The following is a 25,574-nucleotide window of genomic DNA, read 5'->3' on the forward strand; positions in this document are numbered from 1 at the left end:
GCCTCAGCGGGGTCTGCACTGTGAGAGGGACAGGGCCCATCAACCGCTGTTAGCATTGTGCTTCTGGCTAGTTGGCCTGGGCGAAGTAGGACCCTTGTTCTTGCCAGGGGCCACAGGGACAGGGCCCAGCTCTGCCAAGGCTGGGGAGCGGAGGCCTAGCTGAATGTGTATGTGTTTGTGTTTGGGAAATTTTGTCGAAATCCGTGTCACCAGCAGTGGTTTGAGAGCTCCTTAGAGTTATCTAAGCCAGGTGAAAGGCCCTTGAATCACCTTGAATCACAGGAGGGGGAAGCCATTCCCTCCTGTCTCATCCCTCTGATCATATCAAGGTCAATGTCCACTCGCTGATGATTTGTCGTTTATACCCCTGACATTTGCTAACCTTGCTTTTGACACGAAGAACATCTGGGCCAGAGGTCACAGGCACAGTAACCACAAGAAAGCCGTAGTGTTGCTTGTTTTCACTGTCCCGCCCCAGCCACCTTGCACGGTGGCCACTAACTTTTTTTTTTTTTTTAAAGAACTTTTTTTTTACTATTGTAATTTTCCTCCTTTAAAAACTCATTTTTGTTTTTGCTGACAGCTTTTTAAGATTCCCTTTGAAATACAATTATTTTAGTAAAGAGAATGAAATCATCCAGGGGCGCCTAGGTGGCACAGTGGGTTAAAGCCTCTGCCTTCAGCTCAGGTCATGATCCCAGGGTCCTGGGATTGAGCCCCACATCAGGCTCTCTGCTCAGCAGGGACCCTGCCTCCTCCTCTCTCTGCCTGCTTCTCTGCCTACTTGTGATCTCTGTCTGCCAAATAAATAAATAAAACCTTTAAAAAAAAAAAGAAAAAGAATGAAATCATCTGAAAGAGAAATAGTAAACCATACTGAAGATGTTCAAGGGGAATGGCAGAAGTCACAAGGAAGGTCTGTACAGGAGGGACAAGTTTGTGAAACGTGAGACTAAGATGCTCAAGGCCCACGTCCCCAGTTCCTTGATACTCTTTTCCCCAGGAAAGCAATTCTTTTTGTTATTAGATGTCTGTGTTATGATGAGGAAGCAGACCATGGCGTTTAGTCAAGACTTGGAGTTTTTGATCATGTATTTATTTAGGTATATGCCACCTTGTTGCAAAAAAAGGTATTGTGGCAACTTACAAACATAGATAAAATACAATAGAGTAAAAATAAACAGATCAGGGTAAAAGTTAAAGCAGAAAGCTAGAATGAAGTCAGAGTCCAGTTGGTGAATCAGTACAATTATTAAAAGTAATCTCAAATTTGACTTTGAGGTTCTCAGCGGTCAAAGCAAAAGAGAAAACACGACTCGTTACAAGATTCCTAACAGTGAGTTTGGGGCTTTGGTATAGAAACAGACCTGGTTCAAATCTTGACTCTACTACTTGCTAGATTCAGGACCCTGAGCCCGTCACTTAACCTCTCTGAACTTGAGGTTCATAACCTGTCAGGGGGGAAAGTAATGCCAACATTGGGGGTTCCTGGGTGCATCAGTGAGAAGGTGTGCTAGGCGCCTTCTGGCTCTAGGAGGGTGCTGCTTGGGTCCTCAGCTGCCCTCAGTCCTCCCTAAGCTGCAGGTCTTCAGCCACAAAATGGAGTTGACATCTGTCCCCTCTGTCAGTCCCTACCCTGCTCAAGCATGCAGCATGAAAGAGGCAGAGCCAGATTCCCAACCCAGGCCTCCCTACCTCCTACTCCCTGACAGCTGTCCGGTGCTGTGTGCTCCTGTCACCAGAGTGGTTTCCAATGCCGTCAAGGAGAAGATGATGCTTTGGAGCATAGAGGTTTTCAGGAACATTCAAATGATTCCCAGGAAAACCTTGGGCTGCTCCCAAGGCAAAGCCCTCTTCTCTCCTCCACAGACAGAGCAAATTAAATGTCAAGGGCTAGAAATCTCTAGGGGGTAAGGTGGCAATCAAAGCCCCTTCATGTGTTCAGAACACCAGAGACAGTTTCCTTTGCCTTCACATCAAAGGTCAGAAAGAAAACTGGCCCTCCCCAGTCCAGGTCCTTTCTTACTTGAAGTACCTGTGGCCAAATGCAATGAAGTCCATGACAAAAACCTGTCCCTGGCTCCCATCAACAATGAAATCAATTCCAATTGTCTTAGAATTATTTTCTCTCTGTTAACTTACACTTGACTTTGTTCCAAATGTGATTGGAGGCAGTCCTTAGCTTGGCATTCAAGGTTCTTTATAAGCTGACCCCAATCTCCTTCTTGGGTGTCCTTTGTGGATGCAGTTTGTGGCCTGGTTACACTTCCGGAGCTGCCCCTGGAGTGCCATGCAGTTGACAAACAACATGGACCGACGAGCCCTGAAACCCGATCTGCCACAGACTAAGTTGCTGTGTGACCTTGGGTAAGTCCCTTCACCTCAGTTTCTTCATCTATAAAATGGGCGCATTCCGAGTATAGACCTTCCCTGTTGCAATGATGCAAGAATACGCACCTGGCAGGCTTGGCCTACCCAACACTCAGTCAGTGGTGATGGTTAGATGACCTGGTTTTGAGACTCGGCTCCCCACTTAACTGCTTTCATGACAAATGACCCATGTCTGGCTTCCAGTTCAACTATCTGTAAAGTGAGGAAAATAATTCCGTCTACCATAAACACCCCCCCCCCACACACACACACACTCAGGCCTGAAAACAGAATGGGCTTTGGGAAGGTTTGGAGGCTGCAGGCAGCATCGCCTTCCCCTGAAAACGATCTTGCTTGTCCTTTCGTTTTCCCAAATCCTGTCCTTTCTAACTTTCCCTTTTTCTAGACTAATGAGCAAGAGGAGTCTGAACACTGCTCGCATGGTTAGGCTGTGATATCATGAAAGACACAGTCTTGTAAAACCCACACCCAGGGCCAAGGGAAACGCAGCCCCCTGAAGGAACTGTTTAGTGGAGGCCACTGGCGTTGGGTGGGGGAGGCTGGATGTGTCCACCACTATGAGTCAGGCCTTGCGTGGCTCCCCATCACCACTCCCCTTTATTTCAGGAGTGAGTTACAGCTTAAACAAAACATCACCTGACGATGCCTGAAAGAAATGTCTTCTGCACAAAATGCTTTTCCCTATTACTCTTGGGTGTGCGGCTGAATTTTCTAACATGGCAGCTGAGCGTTCAAATATACAGATACGCAGGAGCTGGCATGGGCACAGAATGAGGGGAGCAGGCTCAGCGGGTGGTGTAGGGATCAGCAGTCAATATCTCAAAGGCTGGACTGGGTGCTCGGGGGTCTATGGCCTTCCCAGGCAGAGTGGCCTCCAAGCCGGAAGAATAAAGGAAATATACAAAGCCCTTCTGGAAGATCAGTTGTGTCCTGTTGCCCAGTGTGGCCCCAAGCTACTCTCTAAACCTCTCTGGGCTTCTTTCTCCTTTGGGGAAACAGGGAGTTGGCTTGAAGGTCTATGTCCAGTGGGCTGTCTGGGTCTGAGGTTCGGGGAGCCACCAGCAGTGCCAGCAGAGACAGCCTGCCTGTGCATCCTCAGCCCCAAGGCCTGGGCTCAGGGTGGTCCTGGCACCAGTAACTCTGAAACCTGGAAAACCCCAGTCCATACTCCCCCTTCTTCTTCCTTCCCAGCATCCAGGACTTCTGTGCAACCGTAAGGTCCAGTGCCTCCCCTGGACCCAACTGTTCAGATCTCAGTCTCCCCAGCATTCCCCCCCGACTCCGCAAAAAAAAAAAAAAACAAAAAAACAAAAAACAAAACAACCTGCTGGGCCATTCCACCAAATGACTGGGTGGGGACTGACAAGGAAGAGGCAATCTGTTCTGTTCTGTCCTGGCACCACCCCAGCCCTGGGTCTAGGGTCTTGCTCATGGCAGACCTAGAGGTATCCCTGAGTACATATAGGTTGTGGGTTCAAAGGTCCAAAAGGAAAGGACAACATGGACCCCAAGCCCCAGGGCTCTGGGAGTTGCTGAGGAGAGGTCGTGTGGCCCGGGTATGTGGCCAAAGCCAGCACTCAGCGTGGAGAGGGAGCCCCGGGGCCTGGCCCAGCCTCCCACCCTGGTAGAGTCGGGGCTGGCAGGCAGCTGCCTGCGGCCTTCTCAGCTGCTGCTGCAGAAACAAATGACAGCACTGAGGAGGAATACGAGAAAATAAACATGAATGCAGAGGGAGGGGAACTTGGAACAGGGGCCGGTATTTTTCCTCGGGGTGCGGTTTCTGCTCGGTGGCTGGGTGACCATGGAGGTTTGGAATGTGGTTGGACAGAGGGTGAGGTGGGGTGGGGGGTGGCCAAAGGCAAGGAGCAGGGACATTAGCCAAGGGACCTGAAGCCCAGGGCCACCAGCAATTCACCCAGAACGGGGGCGTGGGGTGGTACACGCTTGGGGGCCTCGAACAACACTCATGCGGAGGTCCCTGAGGCCTCTACTTTTGAATGGTCCCGGGGAAGGGAGACAGAATTGAGAGAACAAGAGAAACTAGAGGGGTAGGGAGAGGCCTGGAGGTGTAGGGAAACATGGTCAGGTCTCCTTCTCTGTAACAAAGGACTGTTGGGAGGGTTTGGCCTGCCTGATCCAAGCTGAGGCTATTTAGGCAAGGGACATGGTCTCTGTGCCTCAGTGTCCTCATCTGTGAAACGGGCTTAATTATCCCTACCTCTGAGGGTGCTACTGGGAGGAATGAATGGGTTTGTGCATGTGAAGCTCTTGGCATAGTGGTCTGCATGGGGAAGGGATTATTAATCCACCGGGTGCCAAGGAAGCTTTATCCTGGCTGCCCCACGTGCCCAGCACCTGCCCTGGGCCTGGATCCCGATAAATATTTGCTGGCGGAACCCCCTGCAGGAGGTGCTGTGGGGGAGCCACGCCCATGGCCACGCCCACAACCATGGCCACGCCTCTCCTGTGAGCACATGTCCCGGCTCAGACCACGAAGTGGAGGGTGTAGGTGAGCTGGTGGCCGTTGTCCCAGGCGTACAGCACGCGCTCCTTGGGGTTGTAGTCGATCTGGGTGGTGAAGGCGTGCTCGTTGAGGAAGGGCAGCTGCGGCTGGGCATCGGTGCCCGTATGCGTGTCGAAGGCGTAGGCCACCTGGCCTTCCTTCCGGTTGTAGGTGTCCACGGCGTACAGGATGCCACAGACCAGGAAGCAGTTCCCGTAGGAGTTCCGCCGCAGCCGCGTCCTCCACGTGGTCTCCCGGTGCGTGGACAGGTCGCCGGGGTCCAGGCGGCTCAGCACGATCACCTCGGACTGGGCCTCGTCGTGGTCATCCGCGGCGGGGTAGATGACCCACAGGCCGCTCTCGTCCACGGCGAAGTCGATGTCTGAGTGGCCGCGCCACTTCCAGGGCGTCGTGTCCTCGTAGACCACGTCGGGCAGTAGCGCCCAGGAGGCCACGAAGCGTTGCCGCAGGTCGTACTTGATGATGTTCTTGGTGAAGGCGCGGTTGTAGTAGAAGGCGCCCTGGTACACCACGTGGCCCGTGCCGATCCAGTTGTAGGGCAGCTTGTACACGTTACTCCAGCGGCCTGTGTGTGCAAGGCAGCTGCTCACACCGGGGCAGGGCCAGGCCTCCCAGGGTCCCGAGTACCCCAGCAAGCAGGGGATACAGATCAGCCTCTGGGCTGGGAGCTGGGCTGATCATCTTACCACCTGCGGGTCCAACCCCCACCCCCTAAGAGTTGGCAGGTACTGTTAGCATCCCCCTTTGCCAAGGAGGAAACAGGATCAGAGGATTCAAGGTCACCGGGTTATGGAATGGCACAGCCAGGATTTAGACAGCCCCTAGGCTTTGTCTCAGGGCCTTTGCTCAGGCTTTTTGTCTGGACTGCCATTCCCCATCCGATCTGCTTCAGTAATGCCTCCTTATCTTTCAGAGCCTTCCACCAATATTTCCTCCTCCAGGAAGCCTTCCACCACCTCCCCGGGCTTGAGTGAGGGCCGCTCCTCTGGCCTCCCATCACCCTTGTCTTGGCACTTTTCACTGGTGTCCTCCCCACCAGCCTGTGAGCCACCTGGGGCAGGCATCAGGTCCCTTTTGACCCGGCAAAGGAAGGACTTTGGCTGTTCCAGGCCGTACTCTGACTCCATGGCTCTCATGATAAATCCAAACTTTAATGTGGCTCCTAAGGTCTGCCTGAGCCTACTCTCTCCTTAGGCTTTCCCCACCTCCCTTCTAGGGCCAGCCTGCCTCTCATTGCTGGGCCTTGGCACACACTGGGCCTTCTGCTTGGAACACTTGGCCCTTTCCCTTTTCTATGGCTTCTTCCTGCTCTTTATCCAGGGCTCAGCTCAACATCAGCTCCTCCTCTGGGAGGTCTCTGACGTCCAGGCTTGGGTTCCACAGTCCCTCGAACTCTCCCTCAAACACTACACTGGAGTTATTTCCCAAGGTCATCGCCTCTCACATCAGACTGTGCGTTTCTGGAGGGCGGGTCAGGCCTAAATGACCCCTCCCCCATCATGCCCCAAAGCTGATCAGCCAAATCCTGCCCTTCCTTGCGCAGACTTGCAGCTCCTCTAAGTCCTGGGGCTCTGCTCACCTATAAAACAGAGTGATAACCCGCCCCCCTCAGAGAAGTAAGAAGCTACCACGGGCTGCCTCACGCGGCGTGATGTGCACATAGTAAGTGCTCAAGAACAGGAAACCCGAAGTATTGCTCCTCTTGATAGTGAGTTAGGCTCCTGACGACAGGACCTCGTGCATCTTGTTTGTTGCCTCATTCCCGCTCCCGGCTCCAGCACACAGGGGGTGCCCTCAGCTGCCCCTCGTGGGGGGTGGCTGATCGTTTGGAGCTAGGCCAGGCTGGGAGTCTGGACCACGGGAAAGCACAGGCACAAGAGGGCCCAGTCTCCATGGGAGACCCTTCTCAGGCCACCTACCCCCCGCCCTCGTCCCATCTCCCGGCTCTCCAACCTTGCTTGAAGTTTTCCAGGTTGCGGAACTCCACCAAACTGTTCCCGTAGTAGTAGTTGGTGACATAGATCCTGTCATCTTTCGCAGCGGGGTCCTTCATCCAGGCCCCCTCGTGGCGCCCGTAGCTGTTGTGCCTCACGGGGGGGTCCACAGCCCGCAGGGTGCCCTCACAGCTCAACTCTCTGCCTGTGGGGAGTGAGGGGTGCAGCATGAGGTCCTCGGCCCCAAAGACCCTGCAGCCAGAGCAAGTCCTGGGAACATCATCTGGGTCTTACTTAAAACCCCTCCCAATATTTTGTTTGCAACCTTTTTTTTTTTTGAAGATTTTATTCATTTGCTTGAGAGAGAGCACAAGGAGGGGAGAGGGGCAGAGAGAAAGGGAGAAGCAGGCTCCCCACTGAGCAGGGAGCCTGATATAGGATTTGATCCCAGGACCCCTAGACCATGACCTGAGCCAAAGGCAGACACTTAACTGAGTGAGCCACCCAAGTGCCCCATATTTGCAGCCTTTTCCCCACTTTCCTTATGATCAAAGCAATGTCTGATCAATGTAGAAAACAGAACATTCAGCAAAGAAGAATGAGGAAAAGAAAAATAATGAAAAATGTCATTATCCAAAGAAAATTTTAAACATGTTTTGTTTCCTTCTGTTTCTTTTTTTCCTTTGCATATGCAGTCATGCAGATGTACTTAAAAAAAATCATGATTCTTCTGAATATACAGTTTTATGTATCCTGTTTTTTCCCTCCACTGAGCAATTTCTCACATCATTAAATGGCTTTTAATGATGTGATTTCAAGGCTCTACCAGGCCACCAGACAGCTGTGCCCCAGTCTCCTTGGTGTTAGGCCTTCAGATTATTTCCATTTTCCTGACATTGGAAATGGGCTGGGGGTGAGAGGCAGGTAAGCGGCAGCTACTGTCCATACCGCTGGCAGACCCTTTAGGAAAGCTTCCTGGAAGCTGAATGCACTCAGATCCAAGTGGGGAATGGGTTTAACAACACCTGGAGGTAGCAAGATGCCCTCCAGAAAGACGAGCTTGATGATTTTTTTTTTAAAGATTTTATTTATTTCTTTGACAGACAGAGATCACAAGTAGGCAGAGAGGTAGGCAGAGAGAGGGGAGGAAGCAGGCTCTCTGCTGAGCAGAGAGTCCGATGTGGGGCTGGATCCCAGGACCCTGGGATCATGACCTGAGCCGAAGGCAGAGGCCTCAACCCACTGAGCCACCCAGGGGCCCCAGATGATTATTTTTTTAAAGATCTTATTTATTTATTTGATAGACAGAGATCACAAGTAGGCAGAGAAGCAGGCAGAGAGAGAGAAAGGGAGGCAGGCTCCCTGCTGAGTAGAGAGCCCAATGTGGGGCTCGATCCCAAGACCCTGAGATCATGACCTGAGCTGAAGGCAGAGGCTTTAACCCACTGAACCACCCAGGTGCCCCTGGGCTTGATGATTTAATGGGAAAGATTTCTATCGAAAGACACACGCCAAAGCTACAAACATAGACATAAAAAGATAAAGAAGTGAAAATAGTTGCCGGATTTGATGATGGGATTCTAGCTGACGTGTTAGGAAGGATTTGTTTAAAATACTACCTGTTGGGGGCACCTGGATGGCTCAGTCTTTAAGCGTCATGATCGCAGGGTCCTGGGATCGAGTCCCATATCGGGCTCCCTGCTCTGTGGGAAACCTGCTTCTCCCTCTCCCACTCCCCCTGATTGTGTTCCCTCTCTCGCTGTGTTTCTCTCTGTGTCAAATAAATAAATAAAATCTTTGAAAAAAATACTACCTGTTTGACTATTAATGTCCTCAAACTTTCTTTTGTTTTTTAAAGATTTTATTTATTTATTTATTTGAGAGAGAGAGAGAGCAAGCGAGAGAGACAGAGCGAGCAGGGGAAGAAGGAGATGCCACACCGAGACAGGAGCCTGATGCGGGGCTTGATCTGGGGGCTCCAGGATAATGACCGGAGCCGAAGGCAGTTGCTTAACTGACTGAGCCACCCAGGTGCCCCCCCATCCTCACACTTTTTACAAAGGATCAGACAGTGAAGATTTTAAGCTTCCCAGACCCGTATCCTTTTCTCGCAACCCTTCCAAAATGTAAAACTGTTCTTAGCTCAAGGGCCAGACAAAACCAGGCTGCAGTCTGGGTCTGGCGCATGGGCTGTAGTCTGCGGACCCCGTGACGCTTACTCACCTTGGCTCGGGACATCTGCATGTGAAGGTGGCTCGGTGGGCTGGGGCTGGATGGTGGGAGTTGGGGTAGGAGTGGTGGCAGGGTCGGAACTGAGAGTGCCAGAGGCCAGGTCTGCTCCCTCTGAGGCCCTGGGCTCAGCCTCATCACGCTCTGCGGAGTTGGGCTCCGGCGGCCTCCCCTCCGCCCTGGACGGCAGCTCTTCTAGCCAGGAAGCACTCTTGAGGGCGTTGTCTGTGGAGAGAGGACTCTGTGCTCACGTCCTGTGCTGCCACCCAGGGTCCTCCCGGGGCCCACCTGGCTCCCAGGTCTGGGGCCATGGCGGAGAGAATGGGGGAGGCCCTGAGGAGGGAAAGGCCTCATAAAGAGGGTGATGGGGAGGCTTCGTGGTCAACAGACCGGCTCCAAGCCCCCCAGCTGAGTGACCTCAGCCAAGTCCCCTGCCTCGGTGGGCCTCAGCCTCCTCTTCTATGAAACGGCAGTCGTAAGGCCCACCATGTTAGGCTCTTGCTATGATTAGAGGAAAAGGTATACAACATTTGCACCGGTCCTGGCAAGCATGAGGTGCCAAACATGAGCCCCCTTCCCTCCTAAGTGTCAGATACTTTGTCCCGATTCTTTCACACCCCAGATTCAACTCTAGGAGGGAGAGACCCTTGCTCCCGTTTTACAGACTTTCTCCTGGTCCTCTCCTCTGGAACCCAGCCTATCGGTCCTCTCGCACAGCATTTGCCTCTTCAAGCAGGGAGGGACAGATGCAGTCAGACTCCCATCACCTCTGGCCCTCAGGTCTCCATCTCTCTGTCCCCTCGCTCACCTCCTACCTCTGATCGCCAGGGTTTCTGGACCAACCCCCTCTCCCCCAGCCAAATCTCGCTGGCAAGGCCTTTGCTGAAAGGATGACTTTTTCAGCTCCCGTGGGACCTGTTGAGGGCCATCTCTGACCTACACACTTGTCTGGGCTGGGCTGGATGGGGTCTAGGTAAGACGCAGGAAGATTCAATGCCCCACTGCAGGGCACAGGGCTGGGGAGGGCTCTCAGGCAGGTTTGGCAGTCTGCTGGCCTGGGTTCCAGTCCCAGCAACTCGCTGTGAAACCTGGAGCCCGTCTCTTCACCTCTCTGTTTGTTTCCTCACCTGGATCAAGTCCAACAGTGTGTGTGAAAGTACACAGAAAACTGTGATGCCAGGGACAAAGGAAAGGGGATGGTGTGGCCCCCGGGGCTGAGGTCCCTTGACGCTGGGACAATTACCTGACTTCCCTCATTTTCTCTCCCTGCCAGCCTTCCTCTTTGCATAGGGTTTAGCCGGTCCCATGGTGGGGCAGCCCCTGGGGTTTCTTGGGAATGGGGCACACCCTCTGGAGGGGCCTGGCTTTGGCAGCCGGCCAGGGCCAGGGCCTGGTTCCCACGGACCTCGCTGGCAGAGCCAGCTGTTTGCAGCTGTTCTTGGGCAGTGCCCAGCCGGGGGTCAGAGGTTCTGTACTGTGGGCAGGCGGAGCTGGCGGGACTCAGAGCCAGCAGCTGCCACCGGGGGATCTGGAAAGAGGCCCCTGAGCCTTGAGAGGCCAAGAATTTAGGGGGGGCTCTTGAAGGAGTCTGGTCCCTCACATTTCCACCTCCTGGCCCCTTGGATGTGGGGTGGGCAGAGGGCTTCATAGAAGGAGGTGGTCAACAGGACCCAGGGTGGGCGAGCAGGTTTGGGTCATCTCTCTGGGACACGAACGAGAGCAGGCATCTGGGGAGGGTCCCAGAGGAAAAATCAGGAGCCACACCAGTGGGGATGGCCCAGAAATTTGGGTGCTCTTGGGATTTTTGTCTCTTGTGGGTTTTTTTTGGTTAATTACTTGGTTGCCCTTCACTGTGATCCCCCATGAAAAAATACAGAAAAAATACAGGAGTCTGTGGGCTCCTCTTTGGGGAAATAGGAAGTGGGAGGCATCCCTGCCAAGGCCACTGTGGAAATGAGAGGTGCTCCGAAGGCTCCAGAACATGTCCCAGAACCTGGCCTGGCTCCAGCCCCTGGAGAGTCCCACCCCACCTGTGGCTGCTGCCTGCTCATGGGTCTTTTTTCCCACTGGACTGTGAAGTCTGTGTTAGGCGGAATCTCTGGGAGATACAGCACGTACGTAGTGGACCTTCGGCCAAATCTCTAAATGAAGAAGGAAAAGTCCGGTGAGGGCAGAGACCGCTGAAAATACCGGAGAAGAACCTCGTGGCCCTTTGCATTGATAGAATCATTTCCTCCCCAACAACCCCACAAGGGGTACCGTCGCATTGGGTGGTTGAGCGACAGACACCAATAGGTAACCAGCAGACCTGAAATCTGGGGCAGTTTGTAGAGAAGACACCGGGTCCCCTGCTTGGGGTGCAGCCACCCAGCAACAGGCCCCCCCACCCCCAGGGGCCAGTTCTCCTCCAACTCACCGGCCACGGCCTCGGTTGCCTCCTTCCTGCCCGCCTTATAGTAGGTGATGCCTCGAATCACAGCCTGCTGCTGGGCCAGGGTCCGGGGCTTGGCTGTGGGCTGGGGGAATCTGCCCTTGCCGCCCTCCTTCCTCAGCTTCTCCACCTTCAGCAGCTTCTCCTTAGGAGGTTTTGTGAGGCCCCTGTCTGCCAGGGTCTTCTGCATGTTGCCGTATTTGCTGTTTTCTTTCCCTGTCCCTCCGGCTGTGTCCTGAGCGAGAAGGGAAGATCTCAGACTTGGGGGAGGGGAAAGGGTGTTCAGGAGGTCATGGAGGCTCAGTCTGTGGGTGGGGGGCTGGAAGTGGTCATGATGCTTTAGGCCTTAGGTCTCAGGTGCTTGTGAACTCACAGCTTTCCTTCCATAGTGGCTACGTCCATGACTGGGGCATGCCTCAGTTTCCCCAGTCAGCTCTCCAGTTCCTTGGCTGAAAGAAGCCCAACCTGATAGGTTAGGTTCCTGTTCCATTTCCAAACCACTGTGTACTCGTCCCCAGGGGGTAGATTATAATGGTTAATTCTCAAAGGAGGGAGCTGCTCACCAGATCAGCTTCCCATCCCTATCTCTCTTGTTCATGGGTCTTTGTGGGCTGGGACGAGGTTTTCAGGCTCCAAGGCAGGGTGACCAGTCCATCTCAATGTGCCTGGAACTTTCCCAGTTGCAGCACTGAAAGTCCTGCATCCTGGGAAACCCTTTAGTCCCAGGCCAACTTGGATGGTTGGTCACCAAGGCCATTTCCCTTAGCGCATGAAGTTTCTAACATTCTGTAAATTTTATTCTCACTTCCTCTTACATGCTTCTAATGCTGGCTTGGCACAAGAACAAAGGCCCTGTGACATCGCCCACAGTTAGGCAGAATCTCCGGCAGATACAGCAAGTACAGTCTCTAGACCTTCCGTGCTATGGCCCGAACAGCATTCATTCTCGCCCGTGGACTTGACACGGGAATGAGCAGGAAGCCTGCCCTGGGCCAAGGCACCAGGTTTCCTCCATGCTTTATCAGCAGCGAGGCGGTCCTGGCCGCAGACACAGTTGGCCCCATCAGCACAATGTCAGCACAGGGTGGCCGGGAGGTGGAGAGGAAGAGCGCGGCCTTGCCAGTCACGCAGCCGCGGGTTCCAGTCCCAGCACAGCCCCCCACCCCTCCACGGGCCCTCACCCTACGCTTCCTTATCTGTCCAACAGGCCATGATTGCCCCTTCTTGCAGGTGGCTATGTGATCATGTCTGTGAGGAAGTCAGGTTTCGACTTTAGAAGTCAGATTTAGAGGCTGCCAGGAGTCTCCACTCTAAAACACGAGGCTGCTGTGGGGAACAGAGCGGCTGTGTCCTGCACGAGGGTGACTGGCCTACAGGGCACGGATGGCACTGAAATTGAGTCTGTACCCCCTCATGTGTAGCTATCATAGGAAGGAGCCGCTGGACAAGTTGCCCACCTACGGGGGGCTTCTCTTCATTTGCCCAGAGGGACAGCCTTTTCACCAACTCTCTGCCTGGAGGAGGGCCTTTTTCAAATATGTGTAAAGGTGTTTTATAGATCTTGGGTGACACCGCCTCGTGTGCCTGCCCACTCTGTGCTGAGCTTGAATACAGAATGTCTGGGTGTCTGCTGCAGGAATTCTGCATCCCAGACTGGGTTGGTGAAGTGGTATCAGTCTGCAGGGTCCCCAAGACATTGCCCCCAGACCCTGAGCAGGCCTGACCCAGCCACACTAGGGGAGGCTAGAAGTGGTCTTGCAGCAGCCAGCCTTGTTGCCCAGGGCCAGGCAGGGAGGGTCGTTTCTATGCCTTTGTCTCCGCTGGTTTGGGAATGGGAACCAGAAGGCCACCAGATGCCTTCCTCTCAGCAACAGTGCTCGCTGCACTGCCCGCAGCCCCGCCCCCCACCCTGCCAGGGACTCTCCAGCTGTGCTAACCCTCAGCCCCGTCCTGGAACCCCGAACCTCCATCCAGCTGGCCGTCGGGACGGAGGTCCTGGCACGCCATGTTCCCAAGCCCACCCACCTTCTGGCCCCATCACCAGGGCCACGGCCTCACCTGAGCCTTGCTAGCAGGGCCAGGGGCGGGGTCAGCGGCCGAGACCGGGGCTGCATCCTTCTGCAGCAGCTGGAGGCCCAGGCTGGACAGTTCCTTCTTGATGCCCATCATGATGGCAGAGTGATTCTCGTAGCGGCTCAGCTGCTCGCTGAGGTGACGCATGCTCTCCTTGACTACCTCGTTCTCCCGGCTCAGGTTCACCTTGATGCTCTGCGGGGGCAGGACTCCAGGGTCTTTCTAGCCCCCTCTAACAGCCACCACCACCCCCCACCACCCTGGAGGGGACACCCCAGCTTCTGGCATCACGCTTGGCGGCCCAGTCTCTTGAGCGGGGCCCAAGGGGATAGGGGCAGGGTGGTGGCACCCGTGGCCACGGGCTGCTGAGAGACCACGTGCTGCCGAGAGACCACGTAATTATTAAAATCTTATTTAGTAAGTGAATGAGTGAGGTTTTTCCTTTGGGCAGAGGGAGCCGGTCCCTCCTGGGCGAGGCTGTTTTCTCCATCTCCACCCAGACTTAGCAATAAGCAAAAAAAAAAAAAAAAAATTTTTTTTTTTGAGTTATCTCTTAGTGAACAGAAGCAAAGCACAGATAATACAAAACAGAAGATAATTAAAAAATCATTTCTCTGTGGCTACGGAAATCACTTCTGATTTGTTCCAGCCGCAGCAGACATATTCTCCAGATCGTCTGGCTCATGGTTACATGAAGTGAGTTAACATTTCCTAAGATTACAGGAGGATGGGCCAAAGGGGGCTAATTGCAGAGCTAGCGACAGGAGAGCCTAGCATCTCCTAGGTGCACAGAAAATACTGGAGCACCGTGGAAATCCAGCAACTGGTACCCTACTCCTGTGCTGGCAAGGGCCTAGCCCCTAGGACACACACACCAAACACTTTCTGGATAATTAAAGCCACTGTGACCCCCAACTTTGGGGATAGTAAGGGGTTAATCTCCCACCCTGGGGCACAGGATGCCCAGGTGCCCCCTCCCTCTGGAAAGGAAGCTGGGAAAGGAAGCCCCCACACCCGCTCCTGGCAGCTGCACGTCCCCAGGCTCCCAGCAGCCCAGCAGGGGCCGGATGCAGGAAACAGGCGGAGGTCCGGCTGTGCCAGCAAAGATGCGTGCCAGCAAACCCTGAACCTGCAGCCTGGACCCCCATGATGGCCCAACTCTGTCGCTGCCCTCAGGGGCCAGTCCTGGCCACCTGCCTAGACCTCTAGTTCATTTGTACTGACCAGGAGATGCTCAGCATCTCTGCTTCCAATGCAGGTGGGCCCTGGGCCAGCCATGCTCTCTTAAGCCCTGGCCCAGTGGGCTTGGCCAGTCCTGTGCTTTTATGTGGCATTCTATGTGACCAGTGGCCTTGGAGTTGTGCCATGTGTGAGTCCTGGTCTTGGTGAACTGAGGGCTTGGCAAGTTCCTGCCAGCCCCCTCCACATCTCTTTCAGACAGTCAGCTGGTGCCTCAGTTTCTCCAGCCAACCTTCCAGCCTCCTGCAGGCCTGTGAGCCCCAGTCAGATCTCTTTTCCAAAGTCTAGACCTGGAGGCCTGCCTCTCCTTCTCCCAGCTACCTTGCTGAAGTCCAGTTTTCAACAGCCAGCAGGTTAAGGCAGAATGGCCAGGGCCCCTTCTGACACAGCCCCTGTCCCCCGCCCACCCCCGACCCGCGCCCTCCCCCGCCCCATGCTGACCTGCCCTGGCTCCTGGGGAGAGCTCTGCCCTTACCTCTTCCAGCGTGTTCATCTGGGAGGCCACCTTGTGGACATAGGCGTGCACTTTCATCAGGTCCATGCTGTACAAGGTGCCCTCCAGGAGGTCCACCATGGACTGGAGCTGCCCGGGAGAGGGTGAGCGTCAGGGCAAGGGCAGAGACCAGGATCAGGCACAAAGGCTGCAAAAGGAGCCCCACCACTTGCAATGGCCTACGTGGGCCCTCAGCACCCACTAGACCCAGCTTGGTGATAATCGTCATGGGAAAAGCCACAGATGCCATCTTTTGAGCACTTAGGATGTGGCAGGCGCTGTGTGAGGGGCTGTAATGAGCTGTTTTACTGTGTCCTCAAGACAACTCCACGAGGTGTGTAGTGGACACTGGAGGAGATCAGTCTGGATGCCCTGGGATCCATACCTGATCCCATACCTGGCTTCCATGTTCCTCCTTCTTAACAGCCTGCATCTGTGACTCTCTTCAGGGAGATGCTGTGTCCCCAGACTATCTGGGAGAGTACATCCCACTGGGGCAGTCCTCCGGCAATGTCTGACAGGGGCGGGCATCCAGAGGCCCAGCTCCCTAACCTCAGTGGGGACAGTTGAGCTGTCATTCGCACTCCAGCGCCCCCTGGGGCTAAGGCTGATGCCTGGCCTGAGACCCCACCCTATTTGTACCAGCTTCTCTTAGGAACATTTTCATAATAAATCCCTGGAACATGAATCACTTGCCTCAGAGTCAGCACCTAGGGACCGAAACAACTATTTCTTTTAGAGTAATCCCTATGCCTAACGTGGGGCTCGAACTCACAACCTCACGAGACCAAGAGTTGCGTACTCTACCCACTGAGCCAGCCAGGCTGGCTGGTCTGGACATATTTTATCTTCATCTTGTAGAATGGGAAATTGCAGCTTAGGTGAAGTGACTTGTCCAAAAGCACCCAGTTGTTAGATGGGGCCGGCTGCAGAACCCAGATTGTATAAACAGAAACCTCTTTCCTATCATGCTTTACTGTGTTCCTTCCTGTGTTCAGGTGGGGAAGCTGAAGCCAGGGGAAGGGGAGGAGCTTGCATAACAAATAGGTGGGTGGCAGATGCTGTGTCCTCCTGGCCCAGCCCCCAGCCCCCCCCACCTGCAGCTGCCCCTCCCTTTCCATTCTCATCATGGTTCATGAGAATGGGACCTTCTCTCCAGATGGCCAAGATGCCAGGAGGGTCAAGGAAACCATGGCACAAGGGGCTGGCTGGGAAATCAGCTTACCCTGGCTTCTTGAGAAGGGCAGTTCCTCCTACCCTCTAGCATGCGCCATCCCCCCCCCCCCCCCCCCCCCCCCCCCCCCCCCCCCCCCCGCCAGCATCGCCTGGGGTTTGAGCAGCCCAGCGCTCCTGTCTGGCCCCGGGCCAGCTGTTTCCAAAACAGTTTGACTCCCACTCTCCCAGGGGTGTTCAAGCTGTTTTAAGCCAGAGAGCCTTTCTTGGAGTAGACATTAATCTCTAAAATGGAAAAAGGGAGTGGAGAAGTCTCAGGGAAGCAGGAACCTTGAGTCTTGTCTGCTCCCCTGGAACCTTGCTCGGACTCTGAAGACTTACTCTGTACCCCGCAGGCTCTGGGGAGCCCAGTAGGAAAACCATGCACGTAGACTCCTATGTGCTTCAGCTTCCTTCTCGGTGAAACGAGTCCGTAGGGCTGTGGTAAGGAGCAGTAGTGTGTGGACAGCTCAGCACAGAGTGGGGACGCAGCAAGGGCTTCATGGCTATCAACAATCATGGGGGCTATAGCAGATCCTCCCGGCTTCACTCTGCTCCCTTCGTGGCCACCAAAACCAGCTTTCCAAAGTACAGGTTTGACTTGACTCTGGGTCTCTCCTTTGCTAGATAACTTGTCATGGCTCCCCATTGCTCGTGCGTGACCCTGCACTTCCTAAGCCTGGCATTCGAGCCCCCCATGGTCTGCCCCTGCACCCTCTTTGACCTCAGCAAATGTTGCCTCTGGGCCAGGCACTAAGGATAGTGAGGAGTAAGACAGACAGAAGCCTTCAGGGTACTTCGCTGGCTGTGAAAGAACAGAGAGTAGCCGAGAGGTACCCAGATCATGACTTTGTTGAGGAGCAGATGCGGATTAGTAAACTACGCCAGCAGGGAGTTATGTTGGAGCAGAGCTCTGCAGTAACAACACAGATTAGGCAAAGATGGCAGGAGAAGAGCATTCCAGGCCAAGGGAACAGCTTATGCCAAGAGCTGCAGGTGAGAAGAGACATGTTGTGTTTGGGCCACGCTACTCAAAGTGCAGGCCGCAGACCAGCACCGCTCCAAGCTATAGGTTACTCATCTGTGATAAAAATAATTGCAAAAAGTGAAAGTAGACTTTTAAACTTTTTAGACTTTTTCAGATGCTTCGACAGAGACTTTTTTAAAAAAAGATTTTATTTATTTATTTATTTATTTATTTATTTATTTATTTAAGAGAGAGAGAGAGAGAGAGAGAGCATGAGCAGGGAAGACAGGGAGAGGGAGAAGCAGACTCCCCACTGAGCGGGCAGCCCTACTCAGGGGTCCATCCCAAGACCCCCAGATCATGACCTGAGCTGAAGGCAGACGCTTAAATGACTGAGCCACCCAGGCGCCCGACAGAGAAATTTTTATCTGTTGACTCTAACAGTAAAACAGTGGACTTGTATTTTGCATGTCTGTTTTTGCTTCGTTTTTCTAATAATTCATTTTTATGGCATTTTCCCAAAGTACTGGTTCTTATTTATAAAAAATTAGTCTTTCACCACAGATAGTTCGAGAAGCCCTATATTAGAGGAATTGGCAGGCAACTAGTAGGGCTGGAGCAGAGAGAGGGGAGGGAGCCATCCTGGGCCACATCCACTCCACTTGCTCTCACCAATAATGCCCTCCTTTCTTCTCTGCCTGAGGGACTCCTACCCATCCCTCAAAGCCCCGCTCTAATATTATCTCCTCCTCTGGGTTCCCACAGTCCCTGAGACATCCCTTGGCCCAGCACCAGTGACCAATCTTCGGAGTAAGGAACTGTGTCCCCAAGAGATCAGAAATTCCTCAAGGATGGGGCCATGTCTAGTTCATGTCCAGAAGGAAAAGGAGTAAATAGGTGAAAAGCATGCATGTGCCACCAACCTCCCCAAGAAGGGGAATCTAGAATCTTCTCCATTCTACTCACAGTCATGTTATCAAGACCAAATCACTCCAAAGCTGGAGTTCTTAGCTTGAGGGAAAGGGCTGGGGTGGAAACAAGGGAAAGGTGTAGCATGGGTGTGTGCCCCCTCCTCCATGGGCTTCCCTTAACCTTCTCTCCTGGAGGGCTTCCCATAGACAGCCTCCTGCTGAGGGAGGAGGAGCCGAATCTAGTGGGAGGGGCCTCAGCCCTGTCTCATACTGCCTCTGCCCCCTTCTCCTTTTGGGGTTCTCGGGTACCTGCCCCAGTCATATCTTCTCTTCCTCCTATACCACCACCTGATGAGTCAATCCCTCTACTACCCCACTCCAGTCCTATAAGGCTGAATGAAAACCACCATGGCTTCTGTGCATTGAAAAGACCCAAGGAACAATGGGCTCCAGGCTAAGAGCTGCCTAGGGACCCCTTCCATGGGCAAGAGGACACAGCAGAGAATTCCTGAGCTCAAATCCCAATGCTACCAGTTTCTTGTTGTGAGATCTTAGGCAAGTCACAAGCCCTCTTTGGGCCTCAGATTCCTCCACAAGTAAAGCTGGAACAGTAAGTTCCCTTGCCAAAGGATTGTGGTAAGGATGAAATTAGCCAGAATTTATGAAAAGAGTTTTCATATCCCTGTGTAAAGTATGCTTACAATTTAGTTATTGAGAGGTGGACTTGAGCAGAAGTTGGATTTGTTCCTACAACTCAAGATTGATCTATGGCCTCAGCGCCTGGAGTTTGCAGGGCCCTAGCGAGGCCCCAGAGAGACAGTGGGGTCCAGGTTCTGACAAGTTAAGAGGGAACTTGGCCTAAAATTCAACCCTACACCAACTTTAAGAGCTTTGGTATCCACTTAGTTGTTACAAAAATAAAAATGTCTTCTTTAAATTTAACGTCAGACGTTAAATTTAAAGAAGACATTTTTAGGGGTGCCTGGGTGGCCCAGTTGGTTAAGCATCTGCCTTTGGCCTCGGGTCATGATCCCAGGGCCAGGGATAGGGCCCTGCATCACCCTTTCCCTCTGCCTGCTGCTCTGCCTGCTTGTGCTCTCTCTCTGTCAAATAAATTGTTAAAAATCTTAAAAAAAAAAAAAAAGGAAAAAAAAAAGAAAGGAAACATTTTTAGTCAAATGTTGAAGACAATTTTTCACATGTCTTGCATACAGAGGCACTGAGCATTTTTGTTCTAGGACATCTTTTGTATAGGCAACAGCCTCAGAACACAGACAGAGTGTTTCCCTCGAGAGTAGGGAAGGCGTGCTCAGTGCCCATTGTAAAAAAAATTTGGATTCTCTAAGCTTGGGGCTCTGCTCCTGGAAAATACCCCAGTGTGTGTGCAGGTCTTCACTGAGTCACCCCATGGGAACTGGAGCTGGGAGAATCAGCTCAAGAAAATGTAGATTCTCTGGCTGCTGTGAGTAATAAAGTCCTTTGTCTCTGACCCAGGGAGGCTTGTGTCTTCTGCCAGCATCCATGAAATTGGCTGCCAAGTTGTTAGCTTACAAGTAGGGTAACATCTCAGTCAATTTCACAGTTCTTGATACCAAAAAAGGCAAAGCAGATGCTCATATGTTTAGAAGAAATTATAAAAGAAGAGGGTACTCTCAAAAGACACCAAAACTATCTAGTCCATTACAGAAAGAAAGACAGGAGAAAAGTGGTTTAGAACACATGCTTTGGATACAGCAGGATGTGGTTCAAATCCCAGACCCACCAAGCACTGAGCTGGGCATGTTATGAATGGTGTGAAAGTGCCTGGCTCGCTGTGGGGACAGTGACATAGGCTACATGTGTCTATTCAAGCATGGGCCCTGCAGATGGCCGTGGCGTGGAGCTGTGCTCCCCAGAGGTGGTGCTTCTTTCTGATCTGCCCATGCTGGTGGCTGGCGGGGGAAGGTAAGCATAAAATTCACTTGAAAGTATGGCATAGATCCAAGGCTACATGCCATTAGGTGAGAGTTTGAGCCAGTTACCTAACTTCTCTAGACCTCAGTTTTCTTGCCTATGAAACGAGCACAGTGATCCCACATGTCCCAGAATGGTTTGAGAATTTAGAGGAAAACATGCGTAAGAAGAGCTTAGCACAACATCTGGCATGCAGGTGGGGCTTGCACAGGGGACATGTTCTTATTACATTAAAAACAATAAAATGCTACAAAATTTAAAATACTGTATTGGGGTGCTGACAGATGAACAGGTTTGGGTAAAATACAGAACACTAAACTGGATGATAAAATATTCTGTGTTTGCTTCTTTTCTGTCTCCCACACAGAAGGCATGGACTTTGTCTGGTTTCCTCCTATATCCCCAGAACTAGTGCCTGCCTGGCTGGTGGTAGGTGCTCTCTGAACAGAAACCTGTATTTTGCAGATACGCTAGAGCATAGTGAGCTAGCAGAAGAACGCCGCCTCCAGCATTTACTGGCGAATAGTCCGAGCAAGATGTGGCTTCCCCGCAGGGAGCCTCTGTTTCCCCACCTGCGAAATGGGATAATGACAGCGCCTCCCCAGGGTGTGGATTTTCCACTGGAAGGACAGCCTGGCCCCAGCCCGTGCTAGGATCTCCTCCGGGAGGTGTCCCTTCCTCCCCTCCCCCAGAAAGCCTACCTTGAGGAGCTCCGGGGCCTGCTTCTTGAGCTTCTCCATCTTCCACTCGTTCTCGCAGGGGTTGAGCGAGGAGGGCGGCGCCGTGCAGGAGCAGCGGCAGTCGGTCCCCGAGCTCACCGTCTCCACCGTATAGTAGTCCTCCACCCGCGCCTGCCCGCTGCGCACTCGGCGGCACGCGTCCTTGCTCAGCGGCCTCATGATGCACTTGCAGCGGCAGTCGGAGCCCTCCGAGGTCATCCGCACCTGGTCCATGTCACCAAACACCTACAAGAGGGGCTCAGGTGAGCTGAAGGCGAGAGGAGGGGCCAGTGGGGACAGGCAGCAGAACCCGCGCCCCCCCACCCCGCCTTTGTGGGCAGGGTTGCAGGTAGCAGAGGAGCTAGTAGCCCTTTGGAGGAAACAGAGTCCAGTAGCCTTAAGGTAATAATACCTGAAAATATGAATAGTTGCCTTGAAAATAGTTTGGCTGTTCCTCAGTATGTTAAGTGCAGAATTGGGGTGGCTTGGCAGGCTCAATCAGAGTGTGCAACTCTTGATCTTGGGGTTGTGAGTTCGAGTCCCACTATTGGGTGTAGGGATTATTTTAAAAATATTTCAGAGACACCTGGCTGGCTCAGATGATAGAGGATCCGACTCTTCATCTCAGGGTTATGAGTTCAAGCTCCACATTGGGCATAGGGCTTACTTTAAAAAAAAAAAAAAAAATCTTGGGGGCACCTGGGTGGCTCAGTCAGTTACATGTCTGCTCTCAACTCAGGTCATGATCCCGGGGTCCTGGGATCGAGTTTCACATCCAGCTTCCTGCTCAGTGGGGAGTCTGCTTCTCCCTCTCCCTTTGCACCGCACCCCCCACTCATGCTCTCTCTCCCTATCAACTAAAGAAATAAAATCTTTGTTTTTTTATTAACATATAATGTATTATTAGCCCCAGGGGTACAGATCTGTGAATCATCAGGCTTACACACTTCACAGCACTCACCATAGCACATACCCTCCCCAATGCCTATAACCCAACAACCCTATCTATCCCCACCCCCTACCCCCCAACAACCCTCAGTTTGTTTTGTGAGATTAAGAGTCTCTTATGGTTTGTCTCCCCCCTGAGAAATAAAATCTTTTCAAAAAATCTTTAAAAACCCATAGAATTACCAATTATGGTAGGACCTAATAATTCTACTGCTAGGCAGAATTATTCTCCAAAGAACTGAAGACAGGTGTTGAAACAAAAACTCCTATACAGTTATTCATAGCAGCGTGATTCACAATAGTCACAAGGTGGAACCAGTCCAAATGTCCATCAGCTGATGGAGAAAGAAAAGCTGGTCTCTCCATACGATGGAATATTACTGAGCCATAAAAAGAATGGACATAAATATTACTGAGCCATAAAAAGTACGGACACCTGCTACAACAGGGATGAACCTTGACCACCTGATGCCAAGCGACAGAAGCCAGCCACAAAAGGCCACCTGTTGGATGATTCCATTTATTGGCATCCAGAGGAGGCGGACCCACAGACAGAAGGCAGATTAATGGCTGCCAGGACTTGGGAGGGGGAAAATGCGGAGTGACCGTTTAATAGGCACAGGGGTTTCCTTGTGGAGTGATGAAAATATTCTGGAACTAAGTAGTGTTGATGGTTGCACGACACTGGGAAAGAATGCCTATGAGAGCTGATAGCCTCTCCACAACCCCTTGTCTTGGTGCCCTTTCCTTCCTTTGGGTCCCTCCACTCTAGCCACAGGACCTTTGCAGCTTTGGGACCCTCGTCCTGAAACCCTTACCCCCTGATACTCCATTGGCCCATTCCCTCATGTTACTTACCCGTCACCTCCTCTGAGAAGACTTTCCAGACTACCCGCCTCCCCTTACTCTTTGTCCCCTTATCTAATGGCTTTGTTTTTCTTTATTATACCTATTACCATCTGAAGTTTATTATATCTATTACCATCCGAGTTAGCAGCTGTGAGATGGTGGGCAACTCAACCTTTTCCTGCCACTTCCTGGGCTGGCTCAGCCAGTCCACAGCCCACCCTGGGCTCCAGGCTCTTGCAACACAGCTCTTTGTGGCTCAAGCAACAAACCCCCCAGGCCTCATGGCTACTCAGCTCTCTCTGAAGCCACCAGGACCCAGGTGAGTTTGTGGCTCCTTTGGGCTTTCTGCCAATCCCAGCACCCACAAGTGGCCCAGAGCCCTCTGGGGAAGGGCCAAAGGTATTCCATTTCTTTCTTTCTTTTTCTTTTTTTTTTTTTAAGATTTTATTTATTTATTTGACAGACAGAGATCACAAGTAGGCAGAAAGGCAGGCAGAGAGAGAGGAAAGGAAGCAGGCTCCCTGCTGAGCAGAGAGCCTGATGCGGGGCTCGATCCCAGGATCCGAGATCATGACCTGAGCCAAGGCAGAGGCTTTAACCCACTGAGCCACCCAGGCGTCCCAGTATTCCATTTCTGTTCTGAGCTGTCAGACACCTGTTTGAGCCTCTGGCCTCTGTCAGACCCTGGGTAACAGCTGGAGGTGTAGGAGAAATAGACTGAGGTACATTCTTGAGTTTTTCTATTATATGAGAAGCCAGCAGGATGGGCTAGGAGAGCACAGGGGAAGACACCCAAGTAAACCGCTCAGGGAGGGCCCCCTTGAGGGACATCTCTAAGGAGAAGAACATTCCAGGGAGTACCTTGCTTGTAAAGACGAGCAAGGGCCTGGCACCTGGGGGCCTGGAGAAGGTTCGCTCTGGGTGGTGCTTGTGGGACCCTGGGGTGGCAGGAGGTTAGGCTGGGGGGTGGCAGAGACCAGCTTGTGAAGGACCCTGAAAGCCGGCTGAGGATCTTGGCTTCTTCCTGGGGAGTCATGGAAGGATTTAAAGCAGGGGAGAGCCAGGGTCCGATCTGCATTACGGGAAGCTCACTTGGGCTGCTTCATGGGTAGATGGTGGTTGGAGGAGGCAATCCTGGGGCACGGAGCCCAGGAAGGAGACATCTACTGAGAGCTCACTAAGTGCTGGGCAAGTGTGGGGCAGGGGTGAGGCACACAGCCATGGGCACCTATAGCTGTGTGTCCTTGGGTAGATTCCTTAATCTCTCTGTGCCTCAGTATCCTCATCTGTGAAATGAGGGTACCACTACTGTCTACCCAACAAAGGACTGTGTGAGGACTGAGAGAGGGGAGCCCAGGGGCACGCTCAGTCCAGTGCCAGGAGTCCACAGCGTAGTCTGTATATTATATTATAGCCGTTATTTTTACTAACAATGATCCTGAAAGGGGTTGTTTCTGTGTTCATTTCTCCATGTGGACGCGGTGGCAGTCTTAGCGATGTCCTACAGATAGACAGCTGAGCCCTGGAGCCATCAAATGACCCATTCAAGGGGATTAGAGCCTGGTGTGGGTAGACCTGCAGTCCCCTGGGGGATGAGGAGGGGGAAGGAGGAAGCTCTAGCTGGAAGCTTTGTCCTTGGGCCTTCTGTGGGTAGAGTACACTCTGGGCAACTCCTCCAGGCAGTCCTCCTCTCTGCGAACGCTGACAGCCAGGTGATGGTCCCCCACATTCCTTAGGTCTCTTAGGTCTCGGGCAATGCCTCGAGCCTGCCTTCTCTTCAAGTCTCCGGAGCCCCCTTCCCAGCTCTGCTGCGGACTCCCAGTCACCCCCACCCACTCCCCAGTGGGCAGATGTGGTTGTGTTCTGTGTGGCCAGGCCAGCCAGGCCTCCTCCTGGGGACCCACCCGTCACCCTGGCATCCACCCGCCCAGGGGCCTGCAGCCTCCACATCAGACTGCAACATTCCTTCTCTCCTCAGATGAGGTGCGACGTCCTGAGGGTGGCGGCCAAAGCCCTGACACTGGCCAGGAGTCGGCAGAGGGCCTAGGCTCCCAGCCCCAGCTGCCAGGAGCCTAGGCAAGGCCCTTCCTCCGTGATTGCTGGCCCCCTGGTGCTGGACTGGAGGCAGCCAAGCACCATGGCGGCGGGGGGACGGACCATGCCCAGACTCGAGCCCCAGGTCCCCCATTTCCCTGCGCGGCCTCGGCCCCTCTGAGTCTCTGCACCCACCCTTGCAAGATGGGGAGGATATGTCTTTGCCTCGTGAGCCTGTCCTGAGGCTGAAATGAGTCCATCACGCAGAGCAGCCGACACCAAACCTGGCACAGGGTCAGCGCTCTCTCTGTGGTACTTGCTGCCCAGGTAGCCCCAAAACCCTCCCGCTCGTCCGCAAGCCATTTTCTACCTCTCTCCTCTCCTCACAATCCCACCTTAAAGGGGAGAAATCGGAGCGTCAGGGAAGACCAGAGCCTTGCTCAGGGTCACTATGAAGAGCCTGACTCCAAAAATTTGGTTTACTTGCTGTTCCTCCTGTGACCACCCTTTGTCACCAGCGGAGGTCTCCTCCAATAGCAACCGAACTGTGACAAAAAGGGGGCCTGGGGGGTGGGTCACGGGGGGGGCAGTGGAGAGCCTGGGGCTCTATCTGCTGGGGCTGGTCCATCCTGCCCTGGGCCCGAGGGCTGGAGCTACTGTGAAGCAG

At 53.2% G+C, this 25,574-nt stretch overlaps 1 protein-coding gene across 1 annotated transcript in view; it reads right to left on the reverse strand.

Annotated features, from left to right (window-relative positions):
* Window positions 1-1,074: 1,074 nt before the first annotated feature.
* Window positions 1,075-25,574, reverse strand: part of OLFML2A (olfactomedin like 2A) — a 28,642-nt gene continuing 4,142 nt past the window's right edge. Inside the window, exons 2-8 of the mRNA XM_032307252.1 lie at window positions 21,059-21,322; window positions 15,297-15,404; window positions 13,568-13,777; window positions 11,495-11,744; window positions 9,073-9,303; window positions 6,869-7,054; window positions 1,075-5,480 (exon numbers count right to left, since the gene is read on the reverse strand). Coding sequence (XP_032163143.1) covers window positions 4,876-5,480; window positions 6,869-7,054; window positions 9,073-9,303; window positions 11,495-11,744; window positions 13,568-13,777; window positions 15,297-15,404; window positions 21,059-21,322 — 1,854 coding nt within the window. The 3' untranslated portion in view covers window positions 1,075-4,875. The remainder of the gene's footprint in view (window positions 5,481-6,868; window positions 7,055-9,072; window positions 9,304-11,494; window positions 11,745-13,567; window positions 13,778-15,296; window positions 15,405-21,058; window positions 21,323-25,574) is intronic.

This window comes from Mustela erminea, chromosome 12, assembly GCF_009829155.1.
Source record: "Mustela erminea isolate mMusErm1 chromosome 12, mMusErm1.Pri, whole genome shotgun sequence".
Taxonomy (NCBI): domain Eukaryota; kingdom Metazoa; phylum Chordata; class Mammalia; order Carnivora; family Mustelidae; genus Mustela; species Mustela erminea.